At 40.1% G+C, this 22954-nt stretch overlaps 1 protein-coding gene across 5 annotated transcripts; it reads right to left on the bottom strand.

The window, feature by feature from the left end:
* Positions 1 to 704: 704 nt before the first annotated feature.
* On the bottom strand, positions 705 to 21508 carry LOC100700345 (Scm polycomb group protein like 2). 5 transcript variants are annotated; one of them, XM_005478825.4, is made up of 16 exons: positions 21352 to 21502; positions 20449 to 20553; positions 18591 to 18703; positions 18071 to 18100; positions 17574 to 17644; positions 16350 to 16584; positions 15219 to 15307; positions 14885 to 15128; positions 10262 to 10527; positions 8752 to 8845; positions 8463 to 8666; positions 8217 to 8378; positions 6387 to 6515; positions 3856 to 4077; positions 2807 to 2970; positions 705 to 2190 (listed from the first exon to the last, which is right to left on the bottom strand). In XM_005478825.4, exons 3-16 carry the CDS (start codon positions 18610 to 18612, stop codon positions 2065 to 2067), a joined length of 2058 nt encoding a protein of 685 aa, XP_005478882.1. In that variant the 5' UTR covers positions 18613 to 18703; positions 20449 to 20553; positions 21352 to 21502; the 3' UTR covers positions 705 to 2064. The 5 variants fall into 5 exon arrangements, with proteins under 5 accessions (XP_005478882.1, XP_025758768.1, XP_005478881.1 ...); XM_025902983.1 differs by lacking the exon at positions 21352 to 21502 and adding an exon at positions 21223 to 21241; XM_005478824.4 differs by lacking the exon at positions 20449 to 20553 and having other exon boundaries at positions 21352 to 21508.
* Positions 21509 to 22954: the final 1446 nt, after the last annotated feature.

Here is a 22954-nt window from a genome sequence, read left to right as displayed (position 1 = left end):
CTCATAAGTTGAACTAGATACTTCAAACCTTGATCAGTGTCAGTTTCAAGAATTAAATAATTTTTAAATAGTGTTTTAATTACTTCCAACTGTTGATTTATACGTTTAACTAATAAAGCTGTTAGCAACACATTTAGCCTTTAAAATTATAAACAAAGTTTAAATATGTGTGTGTGTTAAGATATTTGGTTGTGCTTCAAAGTATTTTGTTTTCTCTTTTAACTTTTGTTTTTTTAGTGTTAAGAATTGAAGTTGCTAGCAATGCCTTTAGCTTATATTTTTCACTTGTTTAAGCTAGCTAGCTAGCTGTGCTGGCTTGTTTCCACCACTAGGTTGAGGCGGAGTTTTGTTTAGCACTTAGCATAAGCTAAACTTAGCTCTACCTAGCAAAGTTTTATTTTTTTCTGCAAAATTATTTTTTTAACATTTTTTTAAAAACTTAAATAGTTCTGACTTCATGTCATAAACAAACCCAATCAGGCCAGACGTCTATCTTTTGTAAAATTTCAAAGCAAGCATCACCGAGGCTGACGTGAGGAGTTTATCAATGAAAATACTGGACTATAACATTTGTTTTAAATACACAGAAATTCTCACTTTCCTGAATTTTCAAAACATTTTCCTAAATCAGCAAACTCACAGCAAGCTTTTATATGTGATCCTGGTTAATCAGATGAAAATGTCAGTAACAACACAGGTAAATCTTTTTGTTTTTGACAGGTTTATAGAAAAGAAAAGAAAATACACGACATCATAAACACATCGTTTATCTGGTGTGACGTAATGGACAAGTGATGTTTTGCAACACTTTTTTTCAAGTAGTTTAAAGAAGATGCAAGAAGGGAAAAAAAAATCAACCGCACTTGGATCATGTGTTGACTATTTATATGGCACAAGTTTTTAAGTAAGGGAACAGGGTAACAGGAAGTATATTATAAACAGTATGCTACAAAATCTTGTACTAACAAAGATCACATAAACCTGAGAAATATTGTAGGTAAAGCAAGGCAGAGTTTAGTACTGGGAGTATTTGAACTAAAAGCACTGCGTTAACTATTAAAAAGAAGAACCCCCATACCCCTTTATCTTCACATTTCTAACTTATTTCCTTAAAATATTACGTTTCTACAAAATGTACATTCTGTCGCTGATATTCATGGTTAAACCCATAAAACTGTACACATCTGTTTTCATTGCTAACAGTGATTATAATGGTCGAAAGTGACAACACTGAGGTCGGACCGATGAGCTTAAATGACACGACTGATAAAAATATTAAGTCAAACTTAATAAAGAAAGCCCTTAGAAATGTCCGATTTGCACTTCCTAAACATTCCCATCCGTTGAAATTGATAAACCCTTAACTGGCGTGTGCTTGGGATGCAGATGGTTTGGAGACCACCGAGAATGCCTTGCAGCAGGAGCTGATTCTGCCAGACACTCGTGGGAAACGTCAGAATATAACATAATCGTCGTGACGCCGACAAAGTTCAAGGCAAAGAAAGCTTGTGTGAAAGAAGTGGAATTGGTTCATATTCTTCGGGCAGGCAGATAAACCGCTATACATGATAAAAAACAGCATTCAAACCCTGTGGAGGAATATCTGATGGATCTTTTTCTCGGTATACCAACCCTTCCTTATCGATTTAACAATAACATTTGATATAAGAAGAAACATTCTCCATCTTTGGGGGATCCAAAACCAGGATCAAAAGATTTCTCCTCCATTTAAAAAAAAAACAAGAAAAAAGAAAACAAAAAACGTGCGCACATGTGCTATGCAATGTAAACACTACGGGGATTATTTTCCTTTGGGATTTCAGAGTCAGCATGTCTATGAGAGCCGAACAGCTTTTTGTTCACTGATGAGGGGATGAGGTAATGTGTCAGCAATGCACGGCACACTTTCTCCACTCGCAAAGTCGGGATGAGGTTGTAACATCTATCCGCTCCCTCCAGGTGGAGTCTGGAGTAACATGTAACCCCTGCGTGCCCCATGAGTCAGTATGCGAACGCCGGCTCTCTCGGGGCTTATTGCTCGTGGGTTCTGCCGGGATCTCGTAGTTACAGTTTGCCTTGTTTCAGCCTCTCTATGTGGTGGCAGAGCTTCAGTGCGGGCCCCAGTTTCAGACCCATATACTTCATGATCATGTCGCTCCGCAGGAGCATCAGAGCTTTGCCATCAATCTCCTGTGGAAACAGATACGAGGACTTGTATTAGAAAAACAGAAACGCTCTGTCATTAGCTTAAATAACCATGCAGTAATTATTTTTGTGGGGATCTTCAGCAGTGAGTTAGGCCCCAATTGTGTGGTTTTTATGCTCATAAAGCCCATCTCGCTGCTCTGCCTCCAACCCAGGAAGTCTGCTGGGTGCACAAGGTGGAAGATAACAACCCAGGTAACACTGCCCTCACAATCAGACACAATATCAGTCAAAGGTTTTAGAATATGAACTTTTCACTTTATCAGACTGCTGTAACAGCTGGAGTAAAATGAGGTTCATAACTGAACATAACCATGACCATTTTTTCACAGGTTAAACGATGGAAACCTCGAGGCTTATTCTAGATCTTGTTAAATGAAGACCATCTTTATCATCTTAGCCTGAGCCGCCTTAAATGGAGTGTCTGCAAAGTTTCGTTGCAGATTAAGATCACAGACGATAGAAAAGGGGCTTATTGCCGCCATCTGTGGGTAGTTGGAGATGTGTACAGACTTCCTTTCAAGATTGTTCTACACAAACGAGCTCCAGAGTAAAAATGAATACAAACCATGAAAATCGGATTAATTTTTCATCAACTTACATGTTTTCTGAAGAGCTCAGCGTGAGGTGCCAAAGCTGTGGGGTCAGCGTCCCTGACGAACTGCATCACCTCTTCGATGGACCAGGAGGAGGGGTTTTTGTTGGGCAACTGTAGACTCTCCCTCTCAGACGCCAGAGCCTCGGGACCTGTGGTGGAGCTGGCAGCTGCACGAAACATTGAAATGTAATTAATTTCTTCTCATGTTCAAACTACAGTAGCAAATTACAGAGTGACTGGCAGGTTACGCTCATCTGGAACTCTCTCTCATGTCTGATTTCCATCTCAGAAAGCTGGAGCTGCCCCACCGACCCAAGCCAGCGGCAGTTTTAATCTGTAGCTACTGTTGTTTATTTGTAACTCACAAATATTAAATAAGCTATCCACAAACCGCTGATCGGGCTCCATTCATCAAAAGAAAAACCTTTTATGTGGTATTGCTAGTGATGCACAAATTACCATGCTAAGAATCAAATCCTGTTTTCCCCTCACTTTTCGAACTTAACAGCCCAAACACACTTCCAACATCCGCCTTACGAGGCATCTGTAATGTGGCAGTATCAAATAACTGCGGTGACACTTTATTAGTTCACTTAATTTTTTTTACTTTTAAGCCTCCTTCATAGTAGACGTCTGTAACACTGCATAAGGAAAATACTGAATGCCACCAGTGCTACCTCTGAGCCTCCTAGTAGATGAACCTATGGTAAAAAGTTGTCGTGTTTATCATGTTGGCCAAAACATGCTGGGGTCATGTACTCATTTGGTGCAGTAACTTCATTAACACATGGATCACTTAGGATCTGACTGTAATTGTGGTTTCATCAGTTTGGACTACTCATCACTCACTCTTCAGCAAAATGATGAAGTTCATGTCTGAACCATTGAAGGACAGCTGATTGCAACTTCGTAAGTACATGATTCATTTATGTAGATTTGCAGCAGAGCACCTTTTATATTGTGTTATTTAAAACGCAGGAGTATCTGACACACACACACACACACACACACACACACACACACACACACACACGGGCACTCTCTCTCTCTACCTTCGACTCTTCTGAGGGGTTGTGTGGAGCTCATTTCTGCAGGGTTAGACGAAAGGCGGCGCATCGGTGTGCTGTTGCTGTGATGGTAGAGGCTGCTGGCCTGCGAGTGGTACTCCGAGGAACTCCGCATAGTCTGGGGTCGCGGGGTCATGGAGTTGGAGGCGGAGTCCATGTAGCGCTGCTCCTTTATTAAGCCATTCTCTTCATGGGGCAGAGTCTCTGCTGGAGAGAGAAAAAACATGCACAACTTTAAAATGTCATTCTTTTAGGCAGACAGACAGACAGACAGACAGACACAAAATTGTGAATTTGCAGATCAGTCTCTGTAAAAGTAATCCCTGTGAGTCAAAAGCTCAGAGTTCAGAGATGTCTAAACGTCCACAGTTTTTTCTACTTTTGGCTCAGTATGAGGTCATACAGTGGAGCTCTTTTATATGGTCATCTTAGGCGCACAGATCTGGCTGCACAGTCATTGTGCACACTGCTTGCTTAATTTTGTTCCTATACACGTGGTACACGATTAAAGATGGCGCAGCCACGTCCAGATGCCTTCCTGACCGCTCGGCAGGTCACATTTCACTGCGTGTTGTACTTGTATAACTATGCACGTGACAAATAAACAATCTTGAATCTTGAATCACAGTTCAACCCACAAATCGTAGCAAAAACATAATCGGGAGGGGGGGTGTTAGGCTTGACCGTTGAGGGGCAGCCAATCAGAGGAAAGTTTGCCTCAATCCTTATCACCCACATATCACCAGCTGCCTGTACCCATTTTGTCATTTTGGCTGTAAAACTCATTTTTCAGGAATTAATGGAATCTTCTTTCTAGCCCAACATGGCAGAGTTAAAGTAATGTGAAGCACAGATGGTAAGATCGAGGTGGAGCTGATTTTTCTGATTGCGTTCAGACAGTAGTAGCTTGCGAGTGCTATGTACTACCGCAATACACTCAATATTTCTGTAAAGCTCGTCTTCTCTTCTTTCCAAAACCATTTGAATTTTCTCTTTAGCGTAAACGGTGACTGAGTAATGGTCAATTAACAAGTGCTTGTGAAATGGGCCCACTGACAGCAAAGTATTCTAGCTGGGTTGAAGAATAAAAATAAAGAAGTGGAAATGAGGATAATAGCCCCCCCCCCCAGCCGAAACAAGCCCAAACAGGCACTCCTAACCACATTAATATCTTAGCAGGCTCTAATTAAACACTGAGATTATGACTGTTTCCCTGGGCTTTACACTCTTTATCTGCTTTTAATGAGGAAGTGTACTGTGAATCACAGCGGAGCTAACAACAAGACTATGGGTCACCATAGAGTGAAGCTACAGTGCTGATGTATTCAGATTCAGGCAGTGAGGACAGTGATTCAGTAAAGTCACTTTACTGGGATGATTTCTATTTGTTCGTGCACTGAAGACTTCTTACTGGGAACACTGGGACAGCTAAGTGAGCTGAACCAGCTCTTTTTGACAGGACCAGAATCATGCAAAGCTAGCCTAGCAGAGACCAAGAATAAGCATACAGAGTCGAAAATGTGTTCTTACCGATTACAAAAAAAAAAAATTATTTAATACAAGGTTGTGTTTTTCCACAAATAAAGGTTTCTGAATAATTTTAATTTGCTGCCATTTTCAAAAATAATTACTGTACAGTGGTCCCTCGCTATAACGCGGTTCACCTTTCGCGGTCTTGCTGTTTCACGGATTTCTTTTGTGCAATTTTGCATGCTTTTTTTTGTGTGTGTGTTCTGCGTTCTGATTGGCTGTAGACCATTGTCAATCAATCTCATGCCGTGTCTCCTGTACAGTACAGAATGCGTTCAGCTTGTCAAATTTATCTAAATCTCCAATCGGTAGCAGTGTGACTCTGAAGTGCAGTAATGCATGTTTGTAAGTTTTCTCCCCAACAAACACAACACTGTCGATGAAATGTTTTGCACCGTCAAAGGCAAAAGCGGGTGCTTTGGTTTCATTATAATACTGGACTTATTTTTCTACCAACGTTTCAACTTTCAGAGTGTTTAAACAAGAGAGAAAAGTGTGAAAATGTTTACACCTGTCGGAGAAAAGTGTATAAAGTGTGTAGTGAGGGGTTTTACAGCCTCAAAACATCTATAATAATCGTAAAAAATAAAGTTAGCTACTTCGTGGATTTCACCTATTGCGGGTTATTTTTAGAACGTAACTCCCGCGATAAACGAGGGACCACTGTATTACAGGAACAATAAGAGCACTCAGAGGGCGCCAACTCCCCGAAAGGACAGGAGCTATACTAAAGCTAACATGTTGATGTCAGCTGGTTACAGCGTCCCTCTGATGTCAAAGGGCGTTTTAATGAAAAAACTGATTTAGGTGTGAACTTGACCAGATTTTAACCAAAATTAAATCAGCTTGAGGCGTTGCCCACCATCACACAAATCTGATATCATGAAAACTGAACAGTAGACTGCTAACAAACAGACAAACAAATGTAACAGATTACATACCCCCCCCTTGGGGGGGAACAATAAGATCTGTAAGGAAAGCTGTACCTTCTGAAGGATGAGCTTCAGCACGTAAATGTTTAGGAGACAGCGGCGCTGCATACGGTGGAGAGACTCCAGAGAGGCTTCGTTTACTCCCTCTTGCCAGTGATGGCGCGTCCATCACCTCTTCTTTCACTGAAACACAGAAACTCACTTTAACTCACACCAGTGGTTTTTGTGTATAAATTACACCACCACACGAGCTCAAATATCAGTAAAAAGATGGCTGTGTGGTTTCTGAGATGTCTTTAGTTCTCAGTTTGATTGCGCTGTCAGATTTTATCTACAGCCTAGTTGCACAATCTGGATCTAACAAGACACCTGCCATTTTCATTCCAAGAGTGTCGTCACTCCACTAGCCTACATGCTTCGTTGCCTGATCAGATACTTTCACACAATCCTAACAAACACTCTTAGACCATCTGTTTGAGATCCATCTTTTGAAGAGGGCCAAATTTCTCTCAGGAGGGATCTTTGGGTTCCAGGAGCCTCTTTAGCTTTCTTGGAACCATGTTAGTGTTAGCCAGTTCCTCCCAACAGATGACGCACTCGGACTAACGGCTGTTGGCATCCCCACTCCAGCTGAAACCACACAACCGGTTACTACTGACTGTTAGTCAATCGTTAGGTGGTAGGTCCTCTGCACTGGAGGTTAGTTGTGGTTTGAGCCACACAAGAAAGCAATCAAGATTTTCCCCCATTTTTTAATCTCACTGCAGTCAGTCAGCGTCTTTGATGTGTCAAGCTCTCATTATTCCCACCATCCAGCAGCTGCACAAACTAAACAGGGTTAAGGAGGATTTTTTGGCAGTGGAAATGAGTCCAAAGTTGTGATATACGACTGTATACATGGACTTTCCTCACAGCATACCACTTAATCTTAGACCTCAACTACTGTATGTGCACAAACTACAGGACCACACAGGACAGAATCTATATTTCATGTTCTCTACACAGATGAAATAAATCCCAGAGCACTACATCTGTGGCTGTAGGATTTTTTGAGATGCTCTCACCTTTCTGTGACAGGAACAGAAACTTATCACATCTAAATGAAGGTGGTGTAAGAGCTTGTCTGTCATGTTCCACTTTTTTCCACAATGGCGAAATCAAAATTCCACATTTCATTTTATATGTGAGAAAGTTTAAAGATAATCACACAGAACTCTTTTTAATGCATGTGTGGAGTTTCTTCTTCCAGATTATTGCAACATTTTTCTTTGTGTTGGAAATGAGAAGTTACTCTTGCATTACTGCTGGTTTAAAACGTAGCAGTCTGGTTTCTTACTGGTTTTAGTATTTCATCACCCTGATCCAGGCTTCTCTACCTTTCTCTAGACAGCAGAAACGTTGACCCCATACTGTTGCCCGTTTGTAGAATTAGATCATCAGGTTAGGTCTTCCTGCCGCTTTCAAAGTCCAGGATTAAATAATAAGATAAATTAAATTAAATAAGATGACCAACCTTTTGCATTAGAACCCCTTGATTGGTGAAGAACCTGCCTGAGGCGATGAGGCCCACTGACATCCCTTCTTTTTCTAAACTTCCTTTTATGTGACATCTTCCTCTTCTCGTCCTCCATTACCTCATATCGTTTTGTAATGTCCTTGAAAGTATCACTTCTGAAAATTTCCTTGGGTATATTCTCTGTTATAGCTGATGGAGTTTTGTCTTGATGTTTTTTCCTCTGTTCTAACTTTTTCATTTTAAACAGTTTTTTTGGCCTTATGTCTGTTTTTACTTGAATTTACCATCCTTGTTTTGCTAGTTTGTCAAAGTATTCTGTAAAAGCAATTTGTAAACAGTGCTATTAAAAACAAATTTGCAGGCTTTACCTGATTTGCTCCTCTCGTAAGCTGAGTAGTGGCTGAATGGCTGGCTGCTGAACAGGTTGTCGCACTGCAGATGACGACACATGGTCTCCAGGAAGCGCAGTACAAAGGAAGCACTGGAAGCCGACGGTAGCCTGACCACACGGACTCCACCATCTGTTCTCACTGTGGTGATGATAACATGTTTTGTTATTCTATCAATCATCATGCACGGCCGCCTAAGGTGACAATAACAGAACAACTTTATACCTTTGACGACCTCCCCTCCGCCCGAATCATTCTGCAGAGCGCTGAGCAGGACTTTAGGCTGGTATGCACAGTCTATACATGACTGGACAACCTGTTGGAGCACAGAGTTCACTGGACCTGGTCCAAAGTGGTCAGGTAGATGCTGCATCTGCTTCCTGTCCAGGTGGGGTCCGCAGTTTCCGTGCTTATTCACGTACACACACACTGAAACAACGCAGACACACTGAACTAATCAGACATTCAAATGAGAGCTTTCATTTACTGCACCAGTAGAGCCGTTAGCGTTTACCTGTAGAAACCACTGAGTTTAGGTTGGCAGGACTTTCCTGTGGCACCTGAATGCTCGGCAGCTGTGTGGAGCCTTGGATAATTTTGGGCTTTCTCTGAAAAACAGATGTTTGAACACAATTTAACAATAAGGAATGTTAAAGTTCTAAGTTCTGGGTGTATATGTGTGGTAGGGCAGTAATTATAATCTTGATTAAAGATTTTTAAAAAAGGGAGTTATGAGGGTAGTGTCTGTATTGTGGCTGTACGCCTGACAAAAATGGTTAAATGTCTAGATACATGCCCTCCTTTGCAGTTTTCACATCTTTCAGAGCCACGTTTGAAAATCCTGCTCTCACTGAATTGAACTGGGTAGAAAAGTGCACCACTGTGAGTGAAAAGGGGGTGTACCTGATGTAATACACAATAAAACATTAAAGTGATGACGTGCTGCTGTAAGCTTTAAGCTCAGTTAAAGCGATGCTCAGTGTTTAAAGGTTTCACAGTGTGGACACATTACAGCCAGATTTAGAAGAACTTTGTTTTCTTTTTATGGGAGCATACTTCCACCTTTCCAGGCTCTCACTACAAATCAAAATGTAATCTGCAAACAATCATAGTCCAAGGAGCCCATCACCACTGCAGTTGCGTTTGGTCCATTTTACATAAATCATCATCACCACAGTTACCAGCTCAGCACACAGACCTGGAAAAACTGAAGCAATTTTGATGTGTAACTTTGTAAGGACACGCAGTTTAAAAGAATATCGGGGTTTTTCATGAAATTATTCAAAGATGTAAATAATGTCCTCCAACATCAACTGCTTGCTGTTTAACCACTTTGTTTGGAAAATATGAAACAAAACTCCCCGATACTGTTGTTGGGTAGTTTTGTTTTCTTGAGCTTGTTGCCTACAAAAAGGAAGTTCCCCCACATTTTCAGTGTAGTTTTCATTTCAGGACTGCTGCGGTGGTACAGCAGTTTTCCCAGTTTTTGTATCCATTTTGTGCCTGTGAAAATGAAGCCATTATTGGCGTTCATTGATGATTGTGGACAATCGCTTTCCCATTCCAACGTGGGTACATTGACTGGATTTCAGTCAAGCGTATATCGCTGGGAAGTCCCTCACTCAGATGTTTTGAATTGTGATAAACGGTTTTAGAATCTTCAGAGTCAGAAAAGTGAATAAAGACAACAACTTGAACATTTCCAGACATTTCAGATCATTATCCATAGTTCTGGCATGAAGCATGTTTTAGTTAGTATGACTCGGGTATGACTGATAATGACAAGGTCCAAAAACAAAAAGGATTCAGTGATAGTTGAACTGATTTAGCTTGTGTATTATTTTTGTCCTAATAAAGCATGTTTTCCTAAACTAGAAGATGATACCTTTCAAATTGAATTGTCATGAGTTTTCACCCACAAGTTTTTCTCTTATAAGCTTTTGTATTTCGGTGTGTTGTACAAGGGAAAATTTAATAAAAATGTGTGGCTGATAATGGATTAAACAGTCAAAGCTGGGCCTCACCTTGCTTCCCGGTTTGGGTCCTCTCTTCTTGTGAACTCGGGGTACCAGCTGTGTGTTTTCAGGTACAGACCCATTTTGGGCCGCGGCTGCCTCGGCCACCGCTTTGAGGAGAGCGATGGTCTCGCTCTTGGGCCGACGGCCTCTGACCCCCTTCCTGACCGGCAAAGGGGGCAGAGGGTTGGGGAGTCTGTAGGGGGACTGCATGGATCGCCGGCTCGGTTTAGAGGGCGACGAGGGAAGAATCTGCAGGTGCTTCGGCAGAGTAACTGCAAGAAAAACAAATGGAGTCAAAGAAAATATGTGTCCTTGGAATAAAATGTGTACAAAAATGTAAAGATATGAAAAAACAAACAAAAGCAAAACAGTTGACATGCAGGTCAGGTATATGGACAGGGTTGTCAAAGAGTGTCCCTCAGGTCAGCGCTCAAATCCTACAAAAATACCTTACTGCTGTCCCCAGTACCCTCTGGACCCTGAACTTGCTCCCAGTCAAATCAATAGGAACTCATGCTGAATGTTTTTTCTTAATTTAAAAAAAAATTCCAGGTGCCAGCCTAGGATAGGATAGCATAATGTTACTGAAAATGACACAGGGAGTGCCCCAAATTAAAATAATATTGTGCATCATTTGAACAGAAGCCAGTTTTAAACAAAGTATTTTGGATCCACACAAAAAATTTCACCAAGTGACATCTCACAAAGTTTCATGAAATGCTATAATCTTTGCAGTTTTTGTGTTTCTCTAACAAACCGCACAGACACAACAGCTAATACGCTACAAATCCAGAACGACCAGTTCATTGGTTTTGGTGGGTGTTTATATGTGCAGTGATTTCGGTTTCCCTTCTTCTAAACTCTCAACATACTGAAAAAAACAAAACAAAAACAAAACACTACCACATACCCACACAAAGCAACAGCCCATGTATCCAACAAGTAAATACTTCTGTTTGTGTGTGTACTAAAGAATACCTAACAATAGCAACGTGCAGAGAAAGGTTCTTAAGTACACAGACCAAATAGTGGTAGGGAAAGACTTTTTCCAGCTTTTAAAGTAGTCTCCGGGCTCATGTATGACACAGAAAACTAAAGAGGGCTTTAAGTCTTTCATCTGTTCTGTGGTTGATAATCTTATCCGCTATATAAGGAGTGCTGGTGCAGTAGAGACTACACTGAGCAGCTTTTATGTAAACATATATTCTTCCATGTAAACAGGTACGTAGTGAAGAATATAAATCCTATTCCTCCTCCTCTTTCCTGCTGCTGCTTTCCTCCCCTCCCACTTGTAATTCTGCCCGTTTCATCCCAGCCACCCTAACAGACACGCACACAAACATAACAGGCCTCCATACTGATCTGCAGCTTCACACACAATACACCACTCGTCTCCTACGACTGTTGGCTCGGGGCTTCTGACGCTCTCGTTTCTGAACTTAGCTGCAGTCTACAAAGAGGACCACATCAAAAAGTCCACATTAAGATGATTTAGCAGCGCTGTAGAAAGGAAATCGATCCGGATCGAGCATGTTGTGTGTGAAGCCACACACTCACAATCAGAGGCAGTGCAGGACTACCGGTCCACTTCTTATTAATCCAACTGTAAAAACAATGGCTGTGGAGCATTTCCTGTCACCAGCTCTGCATGTTGAAGTCAGAAATGAGGGAAACTGAGGACTTGTTGACGGGCAAGTCATCCCAGATAAGCCTCCTTTCGAACTTAAATATTTACCACAATTTACAAAACGACCTTCATGTTTCACGTTTCATTTAATATGAGCTAAAACCAGCGGCTGACACCAGAAAGTTATCAGGAAAGAGTTCACTGCAGTCACAGAGTGACCACTTTCTACAACTAGAGGAGTCACACCCTGCTGGCCATTGGAGAAAGTGCAGGTTTTAGGCATTGGCCAGAAGCTCCGCAATAAATGGGAGCATACAGATTGTTCAATGGTTCTTTAAAAATTAAAATAATTATTTAAAAACAGCTTGTAGACAAAAAGTCAGTTTAGTTTTTGTAAATACAGTCTCAGCTTCAAAGCATTTTAACTGTTCTTACACTGAAGCCGATTTTATCCATTAACTATTACTGCATGCTGATAGGACAGTTAAGGATTGTGGTGGTTGAACAAGTGTGAAGATATTTTACACCTATCAAAATCCACCCCCCCAAAAAATCCACCAAAAGCTGTTGGCGCAATGGTTAGCTACAACTTCACAGCATCCAATTAATTCTGGACCATTTCATAACATTCGCCTATAAAATTTGGAGTTCTTGAATATTTATACATTATTTCACACAATCCCCCCCCCAAACACACACACACACACACACACACACACACACGCACACACACAAAGGACATTTCTGTGCTTTATACGCTTGTCCTCTAGCTAAACTCTGATTTTCCACTTTAATGGCATATGGATTCATTTATAAAGCTTTCCGAGAGTTTAGTGAAGAAATACCCACCGCCTTTGTTTAACAACACAACTGAGTAACCACCAAAACCACCAGCCCAGCCTAAGATGGCCATAATCACAACCACACAACTGAAATAACAACGATAATATGGTAATATTCATCCACTCTCCTCAACCAACATATAAATCAAGTATACCGCTTTGAGGTTTCACCCTCTCAGCATCACTGCCACATATAGTTGCCACACTTATAGTTCGCATTATTTCTCGCATTAATTCCCTCTTCTTTTTCTTTTCAGTTGCCTACCTGCTGCTCTCTTGTTCTGAAAAAACAAGCTGAGGGTGGAGCTGTTAATAAGAGGACCAAACCATCTTCTGCAACAGCCTGGGGGCAATGGACTTTCTTTGCATGAAATTTAGTGAGTGTTCCTATAGTTTACCCCCTTTTTGTTTATAATGGTTTGCTCTGCTACTATATAGTTTGTTTATTTACGTTCTTGTGTTGTAAGTTTTTTAGGTCTATACCTATTTCATATTCCTGTGTACTTCTGATATAAATTTTTTTCTTATTTTCTTGGGTTAAATAAAACCCTTTTTTCACACTCACCCAATCTGAGCATTAGGTAGTTTTTGGGTCAAGGCGCGGTGACTGAGTGGGTGAGTCCTGTTGAAGTCTACAGAGAAATCATCAGCCCTGAGCTCTGTAAACACTTTCCTGATGAGTTCATGGGCTCATTTATTTTGTTTCACATTGAATAAAACATTAGGTTCATTTTGTAAAATTACAGTTATTTTAACAGTCAGAAAAGCAAAACAGTTAATAATCTGTGTCTGACAAATCATTAGCCAATCGGCATGTGGCAATGATGAAAACGCTCATCTCTATGTTTAATAATGGGACTGTACTAATTAACAGGTGAGATCACAGTGGCTTACATCCATGTTTTATAGTGTTTATGGGGACACCACAGTGAGAGCTGCTTGTCTAGCTTAGCTAGTTTGATGGAAAATCTGCTAAGGAGTGTAGTGGTTTACGCATTTGCCTAACAAGCAAAAGATCCCTGGTTCAATCCTGGGAGAAAGCAGGATTGGGAGTGCATTAGGAAGGCAACGAGCATAAAAAAAAATCTCCCAAATCAAACATGTGGAGCAACGCCTTATGAATAAGCAAGCAGCCAAAAGTAGCTACTTCTTCACTTATGAGTCATTGATCTGGGAAGCTCATGTCACATATATCCGACAAGCAGCACATTCTGAACAATTTATAAATGTATTTGTGCATGTTTTAAAGTTTTATTTTTACTGTGCTGTGGTGAGGCAACAGTTAAGAAAGTGAGCAAGTTCATTCAGTGTCTAACTCTTCTGCCAGTGCAGAGATCAGCTGCAGACATTCCCCTTGAATTGAGTGTAAGGTTGCCAGATATGGAGACATATTGACTGATACTGTATGTAGTGTGTGGATTGTATATATAGACTGAAAAAGTAAACTTAAGGAACTTCACATAAAGACATGAAACTTATGGGTGGATGTATTCCAGTTTGAGGGTAATACAAATTATGCAATTTTCCAGAGAGAAATGGTAAAATGGAGGGTTACTGGAAGATTACATTTTCCAGTAATAAAATGGGAATGTTTGCAGCTGTGCTTTTTAAGCAGTACACCTGTGTGTCTGTCCTTTGATTGGTTGGTCCCTGTCACTTGGTGTCACTTGCTGGTTTATATTTTTTCTTTCCTCTCATCCCTCAGAGAGAGGTGGAATAAGTGTAAAAGACCTTTATATAACTTCTAAGAGCCATAACATCACTCACTGAAATCCATATTCAGATCTATATTCATGCACATATCCAAATCTGTTATTCTTCTAAAATATGTGCATTTCTATGTAATTTAATCACACATACAGAGGCAAACATCAAGTCTTTTCTACTGTGTGCTCAGCACCTGTTAAAAATTACCCTGTGTATATTTTCCTCTGTCAGACTAAGCAACAAGACAACATGATTAATGTTAATTGCGTTTATATTTATCTAACTGTGGGTGTAATTTCCGGGCTGGTGTGTGGGGGAGAGGAGGAGTGTGCTGCAACTAAATGAGCATGAATGAAAGATTGATTACAAACAACAGCATCTGCCTCAAACCGCATTATTTACAGCAGTGAGGAACGCGCAGGCGTCTGCTGCCCCCTGCAGTCGAAGACTTACCACTGTTGCCGGGGGGCTGAAGGCTGTGCTTAGTGAGGGAGCACCAGCCTACCGGGAAGATGTCTCGGGAGTCGTACTTGCACCAGTAGTCAAAGGCGCCCCGCCAACCGTCAAACATGATGAAGACCTCATCACCCTTCACTTCTCCAATTGTGGCGGGGCAGATGAGGTACGGGTTCTTCTTGTCCACCGCCTCCAGCTTCATGCCTGGCTTAAAGCTATTCTGAGGGGGTCTTGGTGGTTCCTGGAAATAAAGGCAACGTCCTCATTCGTCATTGCAGCAGCCTTTAAATACTTTATACTTTTTTAAAAGGTTTTCAAAGGTAATACAAACCTTTTTAAAGGCTGTTACTGGTGCCATCTCTGCTCCATTTAAGGTTCTCAGCAGAAACATGGGCCAAGAGGAGGCATTCATCCGAAATCCTGAAAAGACACGAATTAAGGCTTAAAACCAAGTTGAACTAATGCAGAAGACAGAAGTTACTGTTATTAGTAGACCTTGTTATTTAGTCAGTGCTGCTTGTTAGGCAGCATTATGGTATGTTCACATCAAAGTTCCACTTTGTCCATACAGTCACTGGAAAATTTTTAGACCTTTCTGCAACCCCTAAATATTTGCCCCGAACGGTCAACGGAAGCACTTCAATGATAGCTGGAACAAATAACATGTTTCCAGAACACACCAGAAAGTCCTAAGATTTCACCCACTTTTCTCCGAGCTCGGTCATTTTCTACTGTCTAAAAGCGAAATTGAATCAAACAACTCTTGTTCTCCATTTTGTTGCCATCAGTCGAGTCAGCAGCTTGTGGGCTGACAGGCTTTTAAACACAGCAACAAAAGAGTTTGTCTGCATTTTAAATTGTGCATTTGAATCATTTTAACTTGTATCTCTGATCTACAGATATATTATCTATTGAGTGTTTAATAAAATAGACTTTTTAAAAACTCCTGTGTGACGTAAGGCCTTCGTTGTGGGAAGTTTGTTTATTATGCTTCAGGCTGCTCTAAATGCTTCAGTTTTTTCTACTCTTTAATACTGATGATGTAAATGAGACAGGATATTCCTAAAATAGTCAATTTAGGCACACAACTCTGTTGCTAAAAAATCTTCTGTTTGTGATGGGTAGCTAAACGGAATAAGCACTAAAACAGCTTGTTTCAGACAAAAGATAATCTGGGGGTCTGCACAGAGGCCCAATATGTGCTAAATAAAGATGTACAATATGATGTAAACAATCCTGTCACCATGTATTTTTATTTTTAAAATATTCCGAACATAATTCTTTATCATTCACGTGTCTGACATTGTCTTGACCTCAGGTTGTAACAAAGAGTCAAAATAATGATGACATGGGACTTAAGTCTTCCTTATTGAATAATTTGCAGCTCATGTTGTGTGTATTGTTACTAAAGATAAAATCAAAACCTTGTATGGTTAACAATGTGCTTCTTTCCAACTCTTACCCAGCGGCGGCTGCAGCATATCTCCATTCTTCTCACAGGTGCCGATAGGCTGGATGTCAGAGGAGTCGACCAGTCTCCAGAAGTCATTGCTGTTATCACTGCCGTCCAGACGGAGGCGCAGACGGACCCCGGTAATACCCATCACTGTGGCAATGCAAACTGAGGTGGAGTTGCGTGGGTCGTGAGCTTCAAGCTTCATTCCCACCTTGAAGTCGTTGGTAGGTGGGACTCTGACCTGAAGATAACAGAAAAAGGTCACGAGTGTGATTACTGTAATCACAGCAAACAAACACGTTTTTGTACTCTCTATACAGTCTAACAAAAGCTGTCCCAGTACTCCCAGTAAGAGGTGTTGGGAGCATAAAAAAACAAATATCCAAATGAAGACAATTTACTGAATCCCTGTCCCTAACTGCCTGAATCAGAATACATCAGCACTGAAACCTCACTCACTGGTGACCCCACAGCTTTGTTGCTAGCTCTGCTGTGATTCACAGTACATTTCCTTGTTAAAACCACATGAAAAGGGTGCAAAACCCACACAAACGATCATAATCGAGGTCTTGTCTAGACCCGTATATGCTTTGATTCTTAGATTCTACTAGAGTAGCTCTGAATGATTTACAATTCAAAATAATCCTTATTTATCTTTTACTAGCCCTTGGTGCAGGCCCTCTGTTTGTCCTGTCTGAAACAATTGATCTGATTGGCGGTCCCTCACAAACAGAAGGTCTAAGCAGCATGTGACTGGGACTGCTGCACTCACACTCAGACAGCTGTGTACCGGTCCAGAGTTCATGCATGAAAACAGTCTTTCAGCCCTTCATCGGACCGTTGAAACATTTAGTCAGTGCACCATTAATGTCACCCAGCTGATTAGCATCGGCCAAAGCCATTTATAAATGTCATCTTATTTCCCGATTCCAGAGTCACTCAACGAGGCAATATCCCTTACATTTACATTTTCCTCTAAGACACTGGGTCTATATTCATGCAAATGGCCCTCAGCAAATGTTTCACTAGAGTAGCTGCCGCTCACTTCCTCCAAGGCTGAACACTGCAGGTCCAGGTCACTCTAGAATGTTTTCTTGAGAACAACTCCACAACGATTACAGTTTTTGTTATTTCAAATAAATACATTTGTCAGTAATCCTGCTAACACAAAAACCAAACCAGTCACATGACCATGGCTTTGGTAGCATTTATAAACTCAGGAGGACATACCTGACGAAAACAGGTCGGTGGTGCTGGTATCGATGATGTTTCCTTGAGATATTCTTCCCAGCTAAAAGCATCTAAAGAGAAACAACGAGAAAGTGATGTGAGAAAGTGAAAGTGTATTTCATCTATTAAATATATCAATTATTAAATATTACAGAAATGAATATCCTTGTGCAAAAGCTTGAAATAAAACTGTTTATCAGTCTGTGAAATGTGAAGTTATACGATGATTTTAGTCCACCTATACAAGCCACACAACTGAGCTTCTCATTTCTTAAAACGCTGAGAACAAAATCTCAATAATGACAAGAAATGAAGAACATCTCTTGTGGATGTTTAGCAGTACGTGATACAAACAAACCTCTCTCTGTTGCAATGGCATGTCATTAAAAGCTCATGAGGAAGTTACATAAAACAACTATAATCCTGCTCTGATTACATAAACACCTATTAGAGTGCATCTTGAGTTTCATCAACTTCATCATGTCTGGGAGTCATACCTGATTTCTCTTTTTTGGCTTCTTTCTGATCTAAAAATTACAAAAACAACAAGAAAAGAAATTTAGTAGCATTTTAAACCCTTATATCTTGCTTCAGGTAATGTAGGCATTACAATACATTTCCCTTATATATTTAACTTATATGACAAGCTTTAAATTACGGTCTGAACACAGAACATATTAATTATTATGGAATTTAATAAAGTATAGACACCCTCTTTTAATTATAGCTATTTTATAAACAAAAAAAGTTAATTTTTCTAGGATAAGTGAAGCCCCGATTAATAGAACTGGTTAGAATATGAATTTAGTCACAATATGGGTGGTTTTCCTTTTTGGCTCAAGCCTAAACTTATTTGGGTGGGCGCCACATACCCTACAATCTCTGTAACAAACATTTACAAACATCTGAGGGAAACTACTACCAGTTTTTTTTTTCACATTATGAAAAAAAACCCTGTTTTTTACATTTTGTATAAGCACAAGTACCAGCTTCCTCAAACAAATAAGAGGTCCTTGCCTTTTAGCGGCGTTTTCCCCATGATGACAGATGACCAATGTGGCACTTTTATGGTGTTGAACAAGGTGCCAGATGATCACCCGACTTGTTTCCGTATTCTCTGAAAGTTTGTCCTGAAAACACAAAAATTGATTATTTGGAACAGAAACAAGACAGAAACGCCTTAAAAATATTGAGATAACAACAAGGCAAATTGTCCAAACCAGAACATCCCACTCGAGGGAGTGTTTGAGCTGAAAATTCCGATTGTGAATTTCGGAATTCCAACTTCCCACTTCAAATGGCACGTAGCATAAGACTCAAAGAGAGGAATAAAAGATGTGCAATTTAGCAAATGAGAAACTGGGATGGACAACTAAAGCCTGATTTATTACACTCCTTCTAAATCTATTTGTGCAGGTATTTGGCTACAGAGAGTGAAGTATTATGGGTATTTAAGCAATGCAGACGACTGCCTGCAGACCTCTAAAAAAAACGAATAGAGAAAATAAACAATGCACCAATCTAGTATCTGGACTGAATATCTGGCAAATATGACATCTTCTTCGTCGAGAAGAAGCTAACACAGCATGGAAGAACGGTCAGCAGTTTGGGGGTCAGGTTTTTACTGTTTGGGAATGGTCCCAGTCTTCCTCAGTGTCAGGGTTGCAGGTTATTTATTGATCACGGGTATCAGATAGGTATTTGGTGTCAGCAGATACCCACATCTATGGTAGTGATATCAGAAAATGAAAATCTTGATTGGTACATCCCTTACAGCAGAATGAAAGAAAAACAAAAAAAACAAACATGAATCCTCCTGATCCTCGAAGCGGTAACGCCACCATTATCAACATGAAGTGACAGATCCATGTTGGAGTGAGTGAAGGTATTCAGCCATGAAATCAGGGCAAGGCAACAGGTAGAGCCCACATGGCACATATTTCACGTAACGCTTTCTTAAATCTCTACCATCCAATCTCAATTTCTGTGCAGCTCAGGTTTGTTGCAGCAGCCTTTTTTGGTGCTGTGATGTTCCCTCTCACTCTCTTAGTTACACGATTAGCGTATCGATAAATAGTTGTTACTTCTGCTTGATCCATCAGAGATTTTCCCTCATTTGCATAATTTCCAACTGGCTGTAGGGAACTGAAAGCGAGTATTACCTGTTAAGTACAATATGTGTAATAGTACTGAGCAGTTATTAATAATATTCCATGATATGTGCACCTTTAAGGTTGAGACAGACTGGAGGGTGAGACCTTTTCTTTCAGTGCATATTAACTTTAATTATCTTTATCTTTTTTTTACTGCAGCTACTCTGTGGGCACTGACTGTAACAGTATTTGTGAACTGACACAATAAAAGGCTGAACGGCTTTTGTTCTGAGGTTTCGAGAGTCTGTCTCTGTCTATATTAACCATGCCCTGTGTTATTCTTTTAGAGAACTAATGTGCAGATGTTAATTCCAGCTGTTCCTCAGCCTGCTGAAATAATCATAGCAGCTGCTGCTTATGGGTTGGAACAAATTAAACTTCTAAATATTAGCTTTTAGTTCATTATGCTCCTTTTTATGTGAGATCATTTACAATTGTTTACATCTACAGTCATCTCAGACAGAGAGGAGATGCCAGCATCTGAATAGGGCCTCACATCAGCAGACCTTAAGTTACTAATCAGCTCAACTGACATTTTGCATTTAATATGCTAAAAAAAACTTGATTCTGAGGAGGTCAGGCATGAGCTTATAGTTTTAAAGGAATAGTGGAGATGCCCCTAAAAATAGCCCACATAGTAAAAGTATGAAGGTAGACAAAGGATACTGTGGTTAGCAAAAAGGAAGTCAACCTTTTTTCGTAAAGTAAAAAACCATCAGAACCTCTTTCGCGTAGTATTGTGGTTTTCCAGTAATGGGTCACTCCCACGGAGACAGGAAGCCTCGTACAGGGTGGGTTTTTTTCATGAGGTTCAGCTACAACCGGGCCTGTGGTGGGACAGCCCATACGACACAGTCTGCAACTTTGTGTACATTCCCACATTTTCATTTCCAAAACATCTGTAAAATGTAACTAACTCCAACACCAGGAGTCCCGTAAGTTAGTGAGTTTGGTATAAAGAAAGCACAACAGCTGTTCTAGGTCAGCAAATAAAAACTGCGTGCCCTCCCCTCAAGTTTACAGTAGAAACACGGTCTCAGTCATTAAGGTAATATTAGCCACGCTGAATGCCTATTATAATGACGCTAATAACGCCCCGCCTATGAGCTAAATTAACGTTACATCGACCCAAGAGGTTATTATTCACAATACCTACATTTATAACCTCATAATTACCAACAGCCAGAAGTAAATTTTCTCATTTTTACTCTCAAATCAGCTGGTTATGTCGCCTCACCCACCATCCTTCTAATGTTAACTTGGATTGTAACAGCTAGCGAGGCTACATATCGAGGCAGGAAGGTATAATTTAATTAATTTATCATAACGCCGAGTTTTAAACTGTTGCATATATGATTTATATATGATATATGATGCATCTCTGCTCTCTGTTGCGTAACATTAACGGTTTCAGGTAATAGTCTAGGCCCAATGTTGACAACTGGAACTGCTTGTATGCTAGCTACCGCTGCTGGCTAATAACTAGGTTGGCTAACCTTAGCGTTAACCCTCTGAGAACAGTTACTTCCACATTATCGGAGAGAATCGCACGTAGGCAGGATTGAGAAGCTTCCACGGATAATTTCCCCAAACTCCAAATCATTCATTCTGAAGTATTAACTTACAAGTGCCTTCTTTTTTCGACTGAAGATCCACTTTTTTTCTATTCGTCAGCTGCCATTTTTTCACGAATGTAGTGTATCCTTACACGTACGTAATATATGCCAAAGATTGTGCTGAGAGGAGAGGACAGCTACGACACGGGGGCTGACTGCAGGAGGAGTAGTTCACTGGGCCAATGCATTCGCTTGCTGCTCACAGTAGTAGCCAATCAGGCAAAGACTCAAATAATTCGTCCAATAAGAATCCGGACTGCACTGGCTGTAGTTTCAGCTTCAGAAAACTTGTATGAGTGATCCACTTCAGCGTTCCTTCCTCTTTACAGGGTCTTTCTCCTGTGTCCCCCAGCTGTGGTTCAAATCTGAAAGACTGTAAACATGTAAGAAAACGCCTCAAATAAACAATGTAAGATATGTGGTGTGGTCTTTAAATACGTAAGGCCAAAAGTACAGAACAGAAAAATAGTAAAAAGAAAAATAATTCATGCAAAAGGCTAAATTCGTATTATAATATAATATAATATAATATAATATAATATAATATAATATGATGAAAAGCAATAAGTAAATTTGGAGCAGAACTAAAGCCCCGTCCTAAATAAAAACTGTTTAAGTTAGTGAAACTGTGTAAAGTGGTTGTGGTTTGTTCTCACTTAAAGTGGGTAGTAGTGCGTCATCACAGAAAAAAAGCGTATGACTTACGGTCACTGTCCCGTCTTCACTGTTTTTCCCCCGCCCACAGATTTTTTCTCTCCTTCATTAACTCCAGATCAGGAGCGTCAAGTTATTTTTTTTTCATCTAACAAAAAATAAAAAAAATAAAAATAAATAAATAAAAAATCCCTTAATTTAAGTGTAAAGAAGTATGTTCTGATAAACTTCATCCAAGCCATATCCAAGACTTTCTTAAAAACAGCTATCCCCATCAAAGGGATTTAATTCTCTTCAAATTAATTTTCTAATTGGATGAGAGATCCGGTTACAAAGCTGACGACAAACAACCTGAAGTGTTTTAAACATCATTCCTCATCATTCCCAAATTCATTGAATTTTCTGTATATTACACATGTAACAGGCAAAAAGCCTCAGGCAGAATGCTTTGGTTTCCTGTCTTTATCTGGATTCACTACAGCAGGAATTACCACAGTGGAAAAAAGTGGTGCTAGGGGACAAAACACATTCAAATTAACTGTTTTTTATGCTGAAATATTCAGAAGATAATGAGTGTCTGGCAAAATATGATGGTTTTATACATTAAAACCACTTAATATAGTATGGATGCACCAGTATTGTAGCATCTGGTCATACTGACTTTGTTAACTGATAATAACATGCATTTGCCATATTAGTGGTGGATATTAATCAATTTTCCTTCTAGATGCAAGCTTGGACACTTAGTACCCATCTTGACTTATTTGGGCCTCTATCTTTAGCATTAACTAAATTGAATTGATGTCACTGGAACCGCCAGTCAAATCAGATAAAAACACTTAAAAAGTTTGTCTGCTTTGCTCCCAAATAGGATTTTAAAAGTTTTTCCACCCCAAAATGTTAAACTTCTAGTCCATTTATATTGTTGCAGAATCACAGATTTAAAGTTCAGGATCCT

The sequence above is a fragment of the Oreochromis niloticus genome, linkage group LG23 (assembly GCF_001858045.2).
Source record: "Oreochromis niloticus isolate F11D_XX linkage group LG23, O_niloticus_UMD_NMBU, whole genome shotgun sequence".
Classification (NCBI taxonomy): domain Eukaryota; kingdom Metazoa; phylum Chordata; class Actinopteri; order Cichliformes; family Cichlidae; genus Oreochromis; species Oreochromis niloticus.
Note: the sequence above shows the minus strand (reverse complement) of the source record. Positions and strands in the feature narration are given on the sequence as shown.

Bases quoted from the DNA above. Each gene is read 5' to 3' on its own strand.
- LOC100700345 (XM_005478824.4), bottom strand. From the start codon at position 18,612: ATGGGGAAAACGCCGCTAAAAG. The intron at 17,645-18,070 runs GTATGACTCCCA...GTTTCTCTTTAG, and splicing joins AGCCAAAAAAGAGAAATCAG to ATGCTTTTAGCTGGGAAGAA. The intron at 8,379-8,462 runs GTATAAAGTTGT...TCATCACCACAG, and splicing joins CGGAGGGGAGGTCGTCAAAG to TGAGAACAGATGGTGGAGTC.